This window comes from Enhydra lutris, unplaced genomic scaffold (assembly GCF_002288905.1).
Source record: "Enhydra lutris kenyoni isolate GAN:26980312 unplaced genomic scaffold, ASM228890v2 scaffoldscaffold49, whole genome shotgun sequence".
NCBI classification, from domain to species: Eukaryota; Metazoa; Chordata; class Mammalia; order Carnivora; family Mustelidae; genus Enhydra; species Enhydra lutris.
In genome coordinates, this window is record NW_019154133.1 from 2,746,186 (window position 1) to 2,758,567 (window position 12,382).

General features: G+C 34.0%; 1 protein-coding gene across 1 annotated transcript in view; it reads left to right on the forward strand.

Annotated features, from left to right (window-relative positions):
• LOC111156809 (sorting nexin 16) overlaps window positions 1-12,382 on the forward strand; it is a 40,837-nt gene that overhangs the window by 22,596 nt on the left and 5,859 nt on the right. The window contains exon 5 of the mRNA XM_022517886.1: window positions 5,361-5,430. Within this exon, the coding sequence (XP_022373594.1) occupies window positions 5,361-5,430 (70 nt within the window). The remainder of the gene's footprint in view (window positions 1-5,360; window positions 5,431-12,382) is intronic.

Here is a 12,382-nt window from a genome sequence, read left to right on the forward strand (position 1 = left end):
GGAAAGGATGGGCCAGGTTAATAGCAGCAAGCATGAGTAAAGGTATGGAGGCATGAAGTAGTTATGAAGATGTACTTTTTTAAGTGTCAGTTAAGAAAAACAGTTAAAACTGTAATGTAGGCAGGTGTTTTATGCCAACACAAAGATCTTGGCTTTGTTCCCTCTTGCTAGAGGAAGCATAGATGAGTTTTAACCTGGGTTTGACATAAAATGTTTGTTTTTGAAGTACTCTGGATTAGAAGGAATAAAACTGAGCATAGGGGCAAAAGTGGACTAGTAATTAGGCAAGAGATAATCAGGATCTAAACTGGTTCCCCACTACCCCAGTATTCCACCACAGGATTCTAAATGTGAGTCCTTCAGCCTCATACCCAGTAAGCCTACCTCCATTGTGACCCTCACTGTCACCAGCCTTGATCCCTGAGTCCTTATCTTCCAGGTTGTGTTTAATGTCAATTTTCTGTTATTTTCTTTTAGCTGGTAGAGTGTCCTGAAGAGAAATACTAACTGATAAAACATTTCTATCTGAAATCCTTGAGATTTCATGCAGTAGCCTTTTTGTGCTTAATTTGATTTTGACAGAACTGGTATCTAGTATTTTTAGTTCTTTCATATTTTTAGTTCTTGACTGACCTTTTAATGAATTGTAGGCATTAGTTTTAAGGGTTTTTTTTTTCTTTTAAAATACACATTTCAAGATTAAGAGCACTTTCAGCTATTAAATTACTGGTTTAAAAAAATCATCGTAAACAGATACATATTTATGAAAGAAAAAGATTTAACTATAATAATAAATAGAAGATGGTAGTTCACCAGATGAAATCATTTTCTAAGTTTGAAAATACAGTAGAACTCTGACAGAAAACTTTTTTAGAGAATCAGAGGAAGAGAAAGTTATAGGTCAAATTTGCTCTGATAATAAAAAATGCTGAGGGATACCATCTGTGGTCTCCTTATCTTCAGGCAAGCTAAGTCAACAACTGATCTCAATTTTAAAATAGAATTTTCCCAAACACACTTAAAAACTATTCTAGGTTATAAAGGGCATAGAAGGATACAAAGTCTTTCTTTACCTTTTAATTCCAGATTGTTGGATTTTTCTCTTAGATAGGTTTCTCTTTTTATCCTGTTTCTCTTACCTTTATTATCATAGCCAAATGGAACCAAAAGTATTGAAGATTGAATATGGAGGAGAGATTGGGGGCTATATTGAACCTATTGGTGAACAAGGAGGAAAAAAGAGTAAGACTTTTTCTTAAAAACTGACTTCTAAGGAGGCGCCTGGATGTCTCAGTCAGTTAAGCAGCTGCCTTTAGCTGAGGGCATGATCCCAGGGTCCTGGGATCAAGCCCCGCATTGGGCTCCCTACTCCGGGAAGCCTGCTTCTCCCTCTCACACTCCCCTTGCTTGTGTTCCCTCCCTCACCGTCTGTCTCTCTCTCTCTCTCTCTCTGTCAAATAAATAAATAAAATCTTTAAAAAAAAAATGACTTCTGGGGGTAACAGGGTGGTGGGTATTAAGGAGGGCACCTGTTGTGATGTGCACTGGGTGTTATATGTAACTAATGAATCATTGAACACCGCATCAAAAACGAATGATGTACTATACAGTGGCTAACTGAAAATAATTAAAAAAAAATTTAAAAAGTAAAAATTTCAATTCTCTGGGAAAAAAAAAGATTTCTATTTAATTTATAGACCATTTAATAATAATAGTCTTTGGTATTTATATTTTATTTTAATTCACTTGATTTGTTTATAAATTATACATTGGTAATATGTAGGAAATCACTGAGCAGAACCATGGCACACACAGGCAGTCAAATATTTATCAAATCTAAATAAAGTTCTCTAGTCAGTGGTTCTCAAGCATGGGTAAAGCTTTCCTTTTCTAGAAGGGGAAAAAAAGGTATCAGAATGTCTGTGAAAGAAATTGTTTTCTCAAATGCTACCATCTCCCAGAGATTCTTTTGTGTCCCTCTCCTATGGGAATAGTATGAGCATACTGACTCTCTTCCTCTGCCTCCTGAGTACTGTTGAAACAGGAAATGTAGTGAACCCCTGAGAAAGTATTTTATAAATCAGAGTTGTATAGCCAGTTTCAAATTTCATTCTTATGTTACAGATTAAAGAAGGTAGGGCATGGAATATGACTGTGAACTATATTGGAAAAAAATCCATTGGATTTCATTTGAGTAGCACACTAGTGAGCTATATAGATCATAAAGATTTTTCTTTTTTTACTGAAGTATAATATAAAATAAATAGGTCATGAGGCAGTAGTATAGATCATAAAGATGTTTAGGGAAGGCGAATGAAATAGAAAAGCCCTTCCAAAAAAGATTCCTACGGCTGGGTACATTGTCAATATCACTGTTGATCTTGAGTTAATTTCTACTATAAGTCAAAGATATAAAAAGAGATACATATATTCCCTTAACTACTTTTTCTTTACTAGCAGCAACATTTCAATAATTAGGTAATTTGCAAACATAAAAATGTTACTAAAGAATGAGGAAGTCTGGGTATAAACCTATAAGAAAACAGTGTCTCACATTGGGTTATCATACACTTGAAGTATTAAAAAGAAAAAAAGACCCTTCTATAAACTTCTGTGCACTTTCCATATCAATCTTAAAGGCTGTTCTCAGGGTTTCATCCATACTTCTGACCTCTCAGTCCCAAAATCAGTTTATTTCCTCTGGCTCATTTTTTGCCTAATAGTTGGTTCTCTAATAATGGGTGGATAGAAATATAATAGCTAAACCAAAAAAATGTGTGGTCTGTTCTTCTCTGTGCTCTTAGACCTACTGCAATATTTTAGAGGCCTTGATTAAAGGAGATAGACAAGTTGAATGTTTTCTGAGGGAAGTGACCAACAAGAGGAAAGGATCCAAATGAACCAAAATATAACAGAAAAGAATTTAAAGGTAGAAAAAGGTACATATTCTGACTCAGAAGACATATTCAAGGTCTTTTTCTACCACTTGTAACGTCGTATGGGTCATTTTAACTCTCTGAACTTTGGTATCATTTGTAAAATGGAAATGGAATGCCTGTCTTCACCTCACATGATTATTGTGAAAATCAAATGAAATAGGATATATGAAAGCCCTGTTGTGAAATGTACTTTAAAAATATTAGAAATGTTAACTATGTGGGGTGATAGATATGTTAATTAGCCTGATTGTAGTTCACATTTTGCAATGTATACTTGAATCAAGTTGTACACCTTAAATATACATACAATTTTTAACTGTCAGTTTTACCTCAGTAAAACTGGGGGGAAAATGTTGGCTCCATGAGTGCAGACCCATGTAGGCTTTAAGTATGCAATAAATTTTGTTACAGGATGAAAGAAAAGAGAATATTAATGTATTAGTATTGCTTTGGGCGGAATATAAGTTTAGAGGAAATATAACACTTAAAATGTGCTTTTAGGGTTATCATGTGAAAGAGGACTTAGATTTGCCCTGAATGGCTCAAAAGCAGAACTGATTCTTGAGTAGAAGCTGCATGAAGAAAAATTTCAGCTCAGTAGAAGAAATAATTCTGTATAATTTTCAGTATTTTTCAAACATAAGATGGTTTATTCTAAGAGGTGAAACACTCCCTATTCCTGGAGGTGTTCAGGTATACTCTTGCTGAACACATGAAAAGGATAAAAAGCACAATATGGATCACATTTTTTAAAAATCAACTAGATCACATTTAAGATCCTTTCCATCTCTATTATTTCATGACTATGAATACTCAGGTTTTTTCTGTTTCCTTGAATTTATGTTCTTTATTACCTGTATTGTCAAGATTTTATTGTCCACAGATTCAGTTCTCTTTGTTCTGTCTTTGCGATCTTCTGGATTAATTTCTTAACACATTTCTCTATATTAATTCACATTATTTTTACTTTTGGAAAGGTTTCCCTGTATATTCCATTTGTCTCTTCATGACCATCCACTATCATCATCAACCCATCTGACCCAATATAAAAACCCCAATGTACCATTCCCTTTTCAGCATAGGTTGACATCTATACAGAACCTCAAGATAATCATATTTTTATCCTTTTATACCTAAAAGTTTTAAGTCTCCATATACGTTTTAACATGCAAACAGAGTTGCCTCTCCATCCAAAATTGCTTTTAGAAAAGTGAGTATTTTTGTAACAAGGAAGTTAAATTTTCTACTATTTTAACCTATTTCTGATAATTGAGAAAGATGACAATGCCCTATTATAGTTGCCACTTGAACAGCACAGGTTTGAACTGCCTAAGATCCTCTTATACACATACTTTATACAGCATAGTATTATGAATGTATTTTCCTTATGATTTGCTAAAAACATTAGCTTACTTTATTGTAAAAATGAAGTATATAATAGAACATACAATATATGTATTAATTGACCATTTTTGTTATGGAGAAGGCTTCCAGTCAACAGTAGGCTATTAGAAGCTAACTTTTTGGAGAGTTAAAAGTTATATGCAGATTTTCAGCTGCAAAGGGGGTCAGCACCCCTAACCCCTGTGTGGTTGAAGGGTCAACTGTATTTCATTATTTCAAAATTTATAGTAGTTCAGAAATGAGTTGTTCAGCATTTTTTTCTCTTAAACTTTTTAGGGAAAATAAGTAAATTATGTAATAAACATGATTGCAAAAAATCTTTAACTTGTTTCAGAGAAAATACTTTTCTGTTACTTTAAAAGCATCTCCTGACAATAAAACAAATGAAGTATAAATTAGAAATTGTATTTCTGCATAATAGGATAATGACATTTTTAGAATAGTTTAAATTAATAATTTTGGAAGTAATCCTGTTTCTACTCATCATTTAGGTTGGTCTCCTATACCATTATTCTGACTTATGTTTTATGTCCTGCAGGTTTTGGGGGGTTTTTTTGGTTTCTTTTTTAAAGATTTTATTTATTTATTTGACAGACAAAGATCACAAGTAGGTGGAGAGGCAGGCAGAGAGAGGAGGAAGCAGGGTCCCCACTGAGCAGAGCACCCGATTAGGGGGGGCGGCGGTGGGGGCTCTATCCCAGGACCCTGGGATCATGACCTGAGTAGAAGGCAGAGGACCCACTGAGCCACCCAGGTGCCCCTGTCCTGCAGTTTTTATGTAGCATGGATTTACAATCTCTGTGTTCCTAAGATCTTAGAAAATGGCTTAAAATCTTTGCGTCTTCTATAGATTTTATATTTGTATTTGGTTGTGTGAAAACACATAACCAACTTGCTGCTTTTGGTATATCCACAAAACCAACTTGCTTAAAACACTGTATAGCTTCAAAGTAACTTTTGCTTTCTGTTTTTTGTAAACTTATTTGTACCCCAGCTTATTTTTTTTCCTCTGAAAAGCCTTGCAGTGAGAGAATTTCTTTGTCTGGATGATCCACCAGGTCCATTTGATAGCCTAGAAGAAAGCAGGGTAAGTGCCGTATTATGTATCACATGGAAAGGGGAACAAATGATTCAGTACAATAACTACATTGTTTCCTGAATGGAATAGCAAACAGCAAAATATTATAATTTCCGACCATCATCGTTTTATACAGAAAACTTTTAATGTTTGAGTCAAAGATGTCTTTAATTGAAATACATGAACCTAGTTTAGTGAAAAAATAAAAGTTCATACATGCCATGCCATCAGTGAAGCTCTAAAATTAAATCTTAGTTTTTTTTCTCCTTTTACTGTTTGGAAAAAAAAATCATCTGGAAATTTATTTTACTACATTTAAAAACGCTATTTCTGTGCTGAGTTTTCTCCCATCTAAATATCAAAGTAAAGAGCCTACAATTAAAATCAATTAAAACTTACCTTCAGAAGTAGATGTTATTGTCTTGTTATCAATTCAACTCAAGCTTGATGCTCCTCAAATTACGCTAATTGACGTGTTAGAGTGGCCTATTTCTTGAAGCAGTTGGCTAGATTCACAAAACAGATTTGGTAATAATAGGGAGGATTTTATGCAAGTTTGCCCCCACCCCCAAATGTTCAATTGCATTTAAATGGAACAGATTTAATTGATAGATTTGTAATGTTTTCAGTTAAACTGAATCTGTTCTTTGTATTAGAGTAAATGCCATAGCTTTTTGGAAACAGCCTTATTGAAGTAAAAATTTCATCCATAAAATTAGCTATTTACTGTTCCATTGTAAAAGTACAATTTAACAATTAGTAAATTTATAGAACTGTGCTACCATCACCATAATTCAGTTTTAGAAGTTCCCATTACCTTGAAAAAAATTCCTGCCAGACATTTTGCGATCAGTCCAACATTCCCAGCACCAGACAACTACTGGTCTGCTTTCAGTTTCTACAAATTGGCCTTTTCTGGTTATTTTCTATAAATAGAGTCACATTTTGTGCGTGTGTGTGTGTTTGTGATCAGTGTTCAGTATACATAATATTTTACAAATACAGTATGCATAACATAGTATACATTATATAATCTTTACATCTACTTTCTTTCACTTAGCATCATGTTTTTGAGGGTCAACCATTCATATTCTATAAATATAGAAGCAATACTTTTTGTTGCTGAATGGTTTTTCATTGTTTGCATATACCACACTTCTTTTATTCAGTCACCAGTTGGACATTTGAATAGTTTCCAGTTATGTGCTATTTGAATAATGCTGCTGTGAACAATCTCATAGAGGATTTGTGTGGACATTTGTCTTTATTTCTCTTGGATTGAGCCCTAGAAATGGAACATTTGCTTATATGGCAAATTATGTTTAACTTTTTAAACTTACAAGCTGTTTTCTGAAGTAGCTATACCATTTTCCCTTCCCACCACAAGTGTATGAGAATTTCACTTTATCCATGTCCTCATAAATGTGATTTATCTGTCTTTTGGAGTATAGCCATTGTGGGTATGTAATGGTATTGTGCTATAGTTTTAATTTGCATTTCCCTAATTTTTTATGTTGGCCACTTTTTTTTTTAATATGTTGATCACTTTTTCTTGTGTTTTTTAGCCATTTATATGTTTCATGAATTGGCTATTTATGTCTTTTGCCTTTTTTGTGTGTGTTTAGCTGTTATATTGAGTTATAAGACTTCTTTATTTTGGATATAAGTCCCTTTATCAGATACCTGATTTGCAGATATTTTCTCCTGATCTCTATGTGTCTTTTCATCTTCTTAATGGTGTCTTTTGAAGTACTAATGTCTTTAATTTTAATGAAGTTTATTTTATCACATTTTTCTTTATGGCTTATGATGTTGTGTCATTAAGAACTCTTTACCCAGAGGTGCCTGGCTGTCTGAATCAGTAGAGCATCCAAGTCTTGATCTCAGGTCATGAGTTCAAGTTCCATGTTGGGTGTGGAACCCACTTTAAAAAAAAAAAGAATTCGGGGCGCCTGGGTGGCTCAGTGGGTTAAGCCACTGCCTTCGGCTCAGGTCATGATCTCAGGGTCCTGGGATTGAGTCCCACATCGGGCTCTCTGCTCAGCAGGAAGCCTGTTTCCCTTCCTCTCTCTCTGCCTGCCTCTCTGCCTACTTGTGATCTCTCTCTGTCAAATAAATAAATAAAATCTAAAAAAAAAAAAAAGAATTCCACCTAATACAGGTCAACAAAAGTTTTCTCCATTTTTTTTCTAGAAGTTGTATAGTTTCTTACATTTAGTCTATAATCCATTCTGACCTGATAGATATATATAACGTATGAGATAAGGGTTTTAAGTTCCTACAGATAACCTAATTATGCCAGTACACTTTTTGTGTTGGTACCTTTATCAAAAATCAAATAAACATAAAGGAATGGTTTTGTTTCTGGACTCTTAATTCTCTTCCATTAACCCAGTTACCTATCCTTATGCCAGTACCATACAGTCTTGTTTATTACAGCTTTTTATGGTTACTGTTTACATAGTGTGTGTGTGTGTATATGTGTGTATATATATATATATATATATATATATATATATATTTTTTTTATATTTATATTTTTTTTTTTTTTTTTTTTTTGCTTTCAGTTTGTGTCTTTCAATCTAAGGTCTGTCTCTTGTATATAACAATATAACATATAGTTGGGTTTTGGTCTTTTGTTTAATCTGACATCTTTACCTTTTACATCTGCCATTTGCAATTTATTTTTTTATCTGTCTCATCTGTTTTGGTCTTCTTCATCCTTACTGCCTACTATTATGTGAAATACACATCTTTTATATGCCAGTTTGATTCCTCTATAGAAATTTTTACTTTTTTATTTTTTAACGGTTGTTCTTGGTATTACAGTATACATCTTAACAGTCTACTTCAGAGAAATAGTTAATTTCAGGGAATCATAAACTTAGTTCCAGTACATCTTTTTGTCCCCTCTCCTTGATATTACTATAATTACATTTTTTTTTTTTTTTAAGTAAGCTCTATGCCCAACATGGGGCTCAAACTCACAACCCTGAGGTTAAGAGTCACATGCACCACTGACTGAACCAGTCAGACACCCTTATTTTTTATTACATATTTTAAATCTGTGTGTCATAAAACCAGTATAATAATTATTTCTTTATATAGTCTTTTCTCTTACAAAGAAATTAAGAGAAGAAATGAGAAAAATATGTTACAAACTTTTATATTTGTCCATATATTTACTATTTCCAGCCCTCTGGTATTTTGTTTGGAATTATTGTACATTTATTGATTAATTTTGAAGAGCAAAGTCATTATAGAATTCATTCCTTGCTGTGGATTGGTATTATCATCTAGTATCACATTCTTTCAGCTTCAAGGCCTTCCTTCCCTTAGTACTTTTTGTAAGGCAGGTCTGATGGCAACAAATTCTCAGCCTTTGTTTATTTGGGAAAGTTCATTATGAAGGATAATTTTATTGATGGTTTTTTTTCTTTTACTACTTTGTGTCATTCCTTTGTTTTCTGGCTTCCATTGTTTCTGATGAAAAATCAGCCTTTAATTATATTCTCATGGACATGATGAGCCATTCTGCCCTTGCTACTTTCAAGATTTTTTTCCTTTGACTTTCAGCAGTTTTATTATGATATATCAAGGTGTTTATCAAAATTTGGCTTCATTGAGCTTCTTGGATTTAGTAGATTAGTGCTCTACATCAGACTTAGGAAGTGGTTGGCCATTATTTCTTCAAATAATTTTTCAGTCCTTTCCTCTTACCCTTCTCCTTCTGGGATTCCCATTAGCCATATATTTGTATACTTCTCATTGTATTACGTGTTTCTGAAGTGTTGTTCACTTTATTTCCAATCATTTTTCCTCTGTTCTTCAGGCTGAATAATTTCTGTTGATCTATGTTCAAGCTCACTGACTCATTTTTCTGTCATTTGAAATCTGCCATTGAACTCCTCTTGTTAATTTTTCACTTCAGCTATTGTGCTTTTCAACTCCAGCATTTCTATTTGCTTTTACATTATAATAATTATTCTATTTCTTTATTGAGTCCTTACTGTGATAATTAATTACTGTGGCTTTATAATTTTTGTAACTGGCAAGACAAGATTTCCCTTCCTTGTTCTTCTTCAAAATTGACTATTTGCTTTTCTGTATGAATTTTAGAACCAACTTGTGAGTTTCATAAAAGATCCTTGGGGCATTTTGTTTGGAATTATTGTACATTTGTTGATTAATTTTGAAGAGCCGAGTCATTATAGAATTCAGTCTTCCTATCAATAAGATCATTGCTTTAAGTCTTGTTTAAAAGCCTTCAATAAAGGTTAAATTTTTTCCTTGGGACATCTGGGTGGCTCAGTGGGTTAAAGCCTCTGCCTTCGGCTCGGGTCATGATCTCAGGGTCCTGGGATCAAGCCCCGCATCTGGCTCTCTGCTCAGCAGTGAGCCTGCTTCCTCCCCTCTCTTTCTCTGCCTGCCTCTCTGCTTACTTGTGATCTGTCTGTCAAATAAATAAATAAAATCTTTTTTTTTTTTTAAAGTTTAAATTTTTTCCTAAAACTTGTAGGGAAAGCTGTAGAATTTATTATTTGGGGGGTTTTTTTAATCATAATTGGTATTTTTATTATTTGTTAAAGATTTTATTTATTTGATAGAGAGAGAGAGCACCCAAGAAGGGGAGCAGCAGGCAGAGAGAGAAACAGCATCCCCACTGAGCAGGGAGCCCGGGGGGGGGCTCCATCCAGGACTGCAGGATCATGACTTGAGCCAAAGGCAGACCATCAACAACTGAGCCACCCAGGCACCCCTACTATATTCTAATTTATTACTGTTGTATTGTTGTTTTCTGTATATTTTATATGTTATACTTTGGTGAAATCTATCATTAGTTTGTAGATCCTTTTAAATTTTCTGTATAGGTAATCATATCCCCTGAAATACTACAGTTAAAATTTTTCTGTTTTAATCCTTAATACTTTTCATTCTATTTTCATAATTTTTTGTGCTACCTGGGAGCTTTAGAGTAAATAGAAGCAGTTATGACAAACATCCTTTTCCTCTGTTTCTAACTTTAAAGGAAATGATTCTGTGTTTCACCTGTAGGAAAACCTGAGTCTGATATTTTCTTTAGTTTGTTTAGTAGTTGTATGGGTAGATTTTTAACAACTGATTACGTTTCTTTAATGAATACCGTTTATTCAGATTGTGTGGTTTTTTTAGGGCTCAATTTTGGTGTATTTTAAGAAAATTGGGCAATTCATACAGATTTTAAAATACATTGATGTAAGGCATTTTCTCTGATTTTTAAAAATCTCTTAACGTATCTTTAATAACCAAAAGTAGTATATTGAATTCACTCATAATGGTTGGTTGTTAAAAAAATTTTTTTGGAATTCTGTAGTTGAAATATCCCTAATGAATCATTCCTTTTATTATCAGGTAGTGATTCTTTTTGTGCCTAATGTTTACCACTTGAAACGTATTGCTCTGAGATTAATAAAGCTACACTTTTTGTAGGGAAGAAAGAGCAGATTTGCCTGTTGCCTGATAAGTATTTTTCTATCTTTATATCTAAAATGTGTTTCTTGGGGCACCTGGATAGTTCAGTCGGTTAAGAGTCTGCCTTCGGCTCAGGTCATGATATCTGGGTCCTGGGATTGAGTCCCATGTTAGACTCTCTAATCAGCGGGGAGTCTGCTTCTCCCTCTGTACTCTCCCTCTCTCTCTCTCTCTTTCTCAAATAAATAAATAATCTTAAAAAAAAAAAAAAGAAAGTGCGTTTCTTGTCAGCATCATAGAGGTATTTTTGGTTTTTGATACAAACAGAAGAATCTGTTTTTTAAATGGCAAGTTTATTGTGATGTATCCAGTAATTACCAATATATATGTATTTATTTCTGCCATTTTATTTTGTGCCTTTTATTTACCTTTTTCTCCTTTCCTTTCTTTTATATAGTTAATGAGTTTTCTTTCCTCCCTTTTCCCTCTACTCCTGGCTTCTAAGCTCTATATTCACTTTTATTTAATGGCCAAATACTGTTTTCATCAAATAATTTAGAACCGAGCCTCCCCAAAAGTGAGCCGGTGCTTCCTTTAATTACCTGCATACTGGCACTTCCTTTCCTCACCATTCTAAGTTCTTTTGTCTCACTTTTTCCACTGGGGCTCAGTTAATTGCTCTTAAAATACACCATTTAATAGCTCTTGCAGTGAATGTGTGTTGGTAATATTTAGGTCTTTAATGTCTGAAATTTTTTAAATCTTGCTTTCATTCTTGAAGTATGATTTAACTGGGTCTAGAATTCCACCTTGATAGTCCTTCTCAGTTCTTTGAGGTCTTTTCTCCTGCCTTTGCTGTAGACCGCTGCTGTGAAATATCTATTTTCAGTTCATTGTTGTCCCTTTCTAGTAGACTCTTTTTTCTCCCTAGTGTTTTAGAGACCTTCTCTTTGATTTTCACAGTTGCAGTTTTACCATCTTATGTATGGGTGGTGTTTATTTTTGTCTTCCTTGGGATGCATTATTCTTCCCAAGTCTGAAAATGCTACTATTCAATCAGTTCTGAGAATTTTCTGCTGTTTTCTCACCGAGTATTGCTTCTCCTCATTCTCTCTGTTCTCTATTTTAGGCCAGTTTATAACTATATGTGTTAGTTATTTTCCTTTTCCATCTGTCTTAATTTTTCATGTTATGTCTCCATCTCCCTGTGCTTCATTCTTCAATGAATAAATTCTGTAATTTTCTTAGTTCTAGCTTCCAGTTTATTGTCTTCAGACAGGATTATTCTACTGTTTGATACTTCCATTAAGATCTTAATAATATTGGGATGCCTGGGTGGCACAGTGGGTTGGGCCTCTGCCTTTGGCTCAGGTCATGATCTCAGAGTCCTGGGATTGAGTCCCACATCAGGGTCTCTACTTGGCAGGGTGCCTGCTTCCTCCTCTCTCTCTGCCTGTTTCTCTGCCTACTTGTGATTTCTCTCTGTCAAATAAACAAATAAAATCTTAAA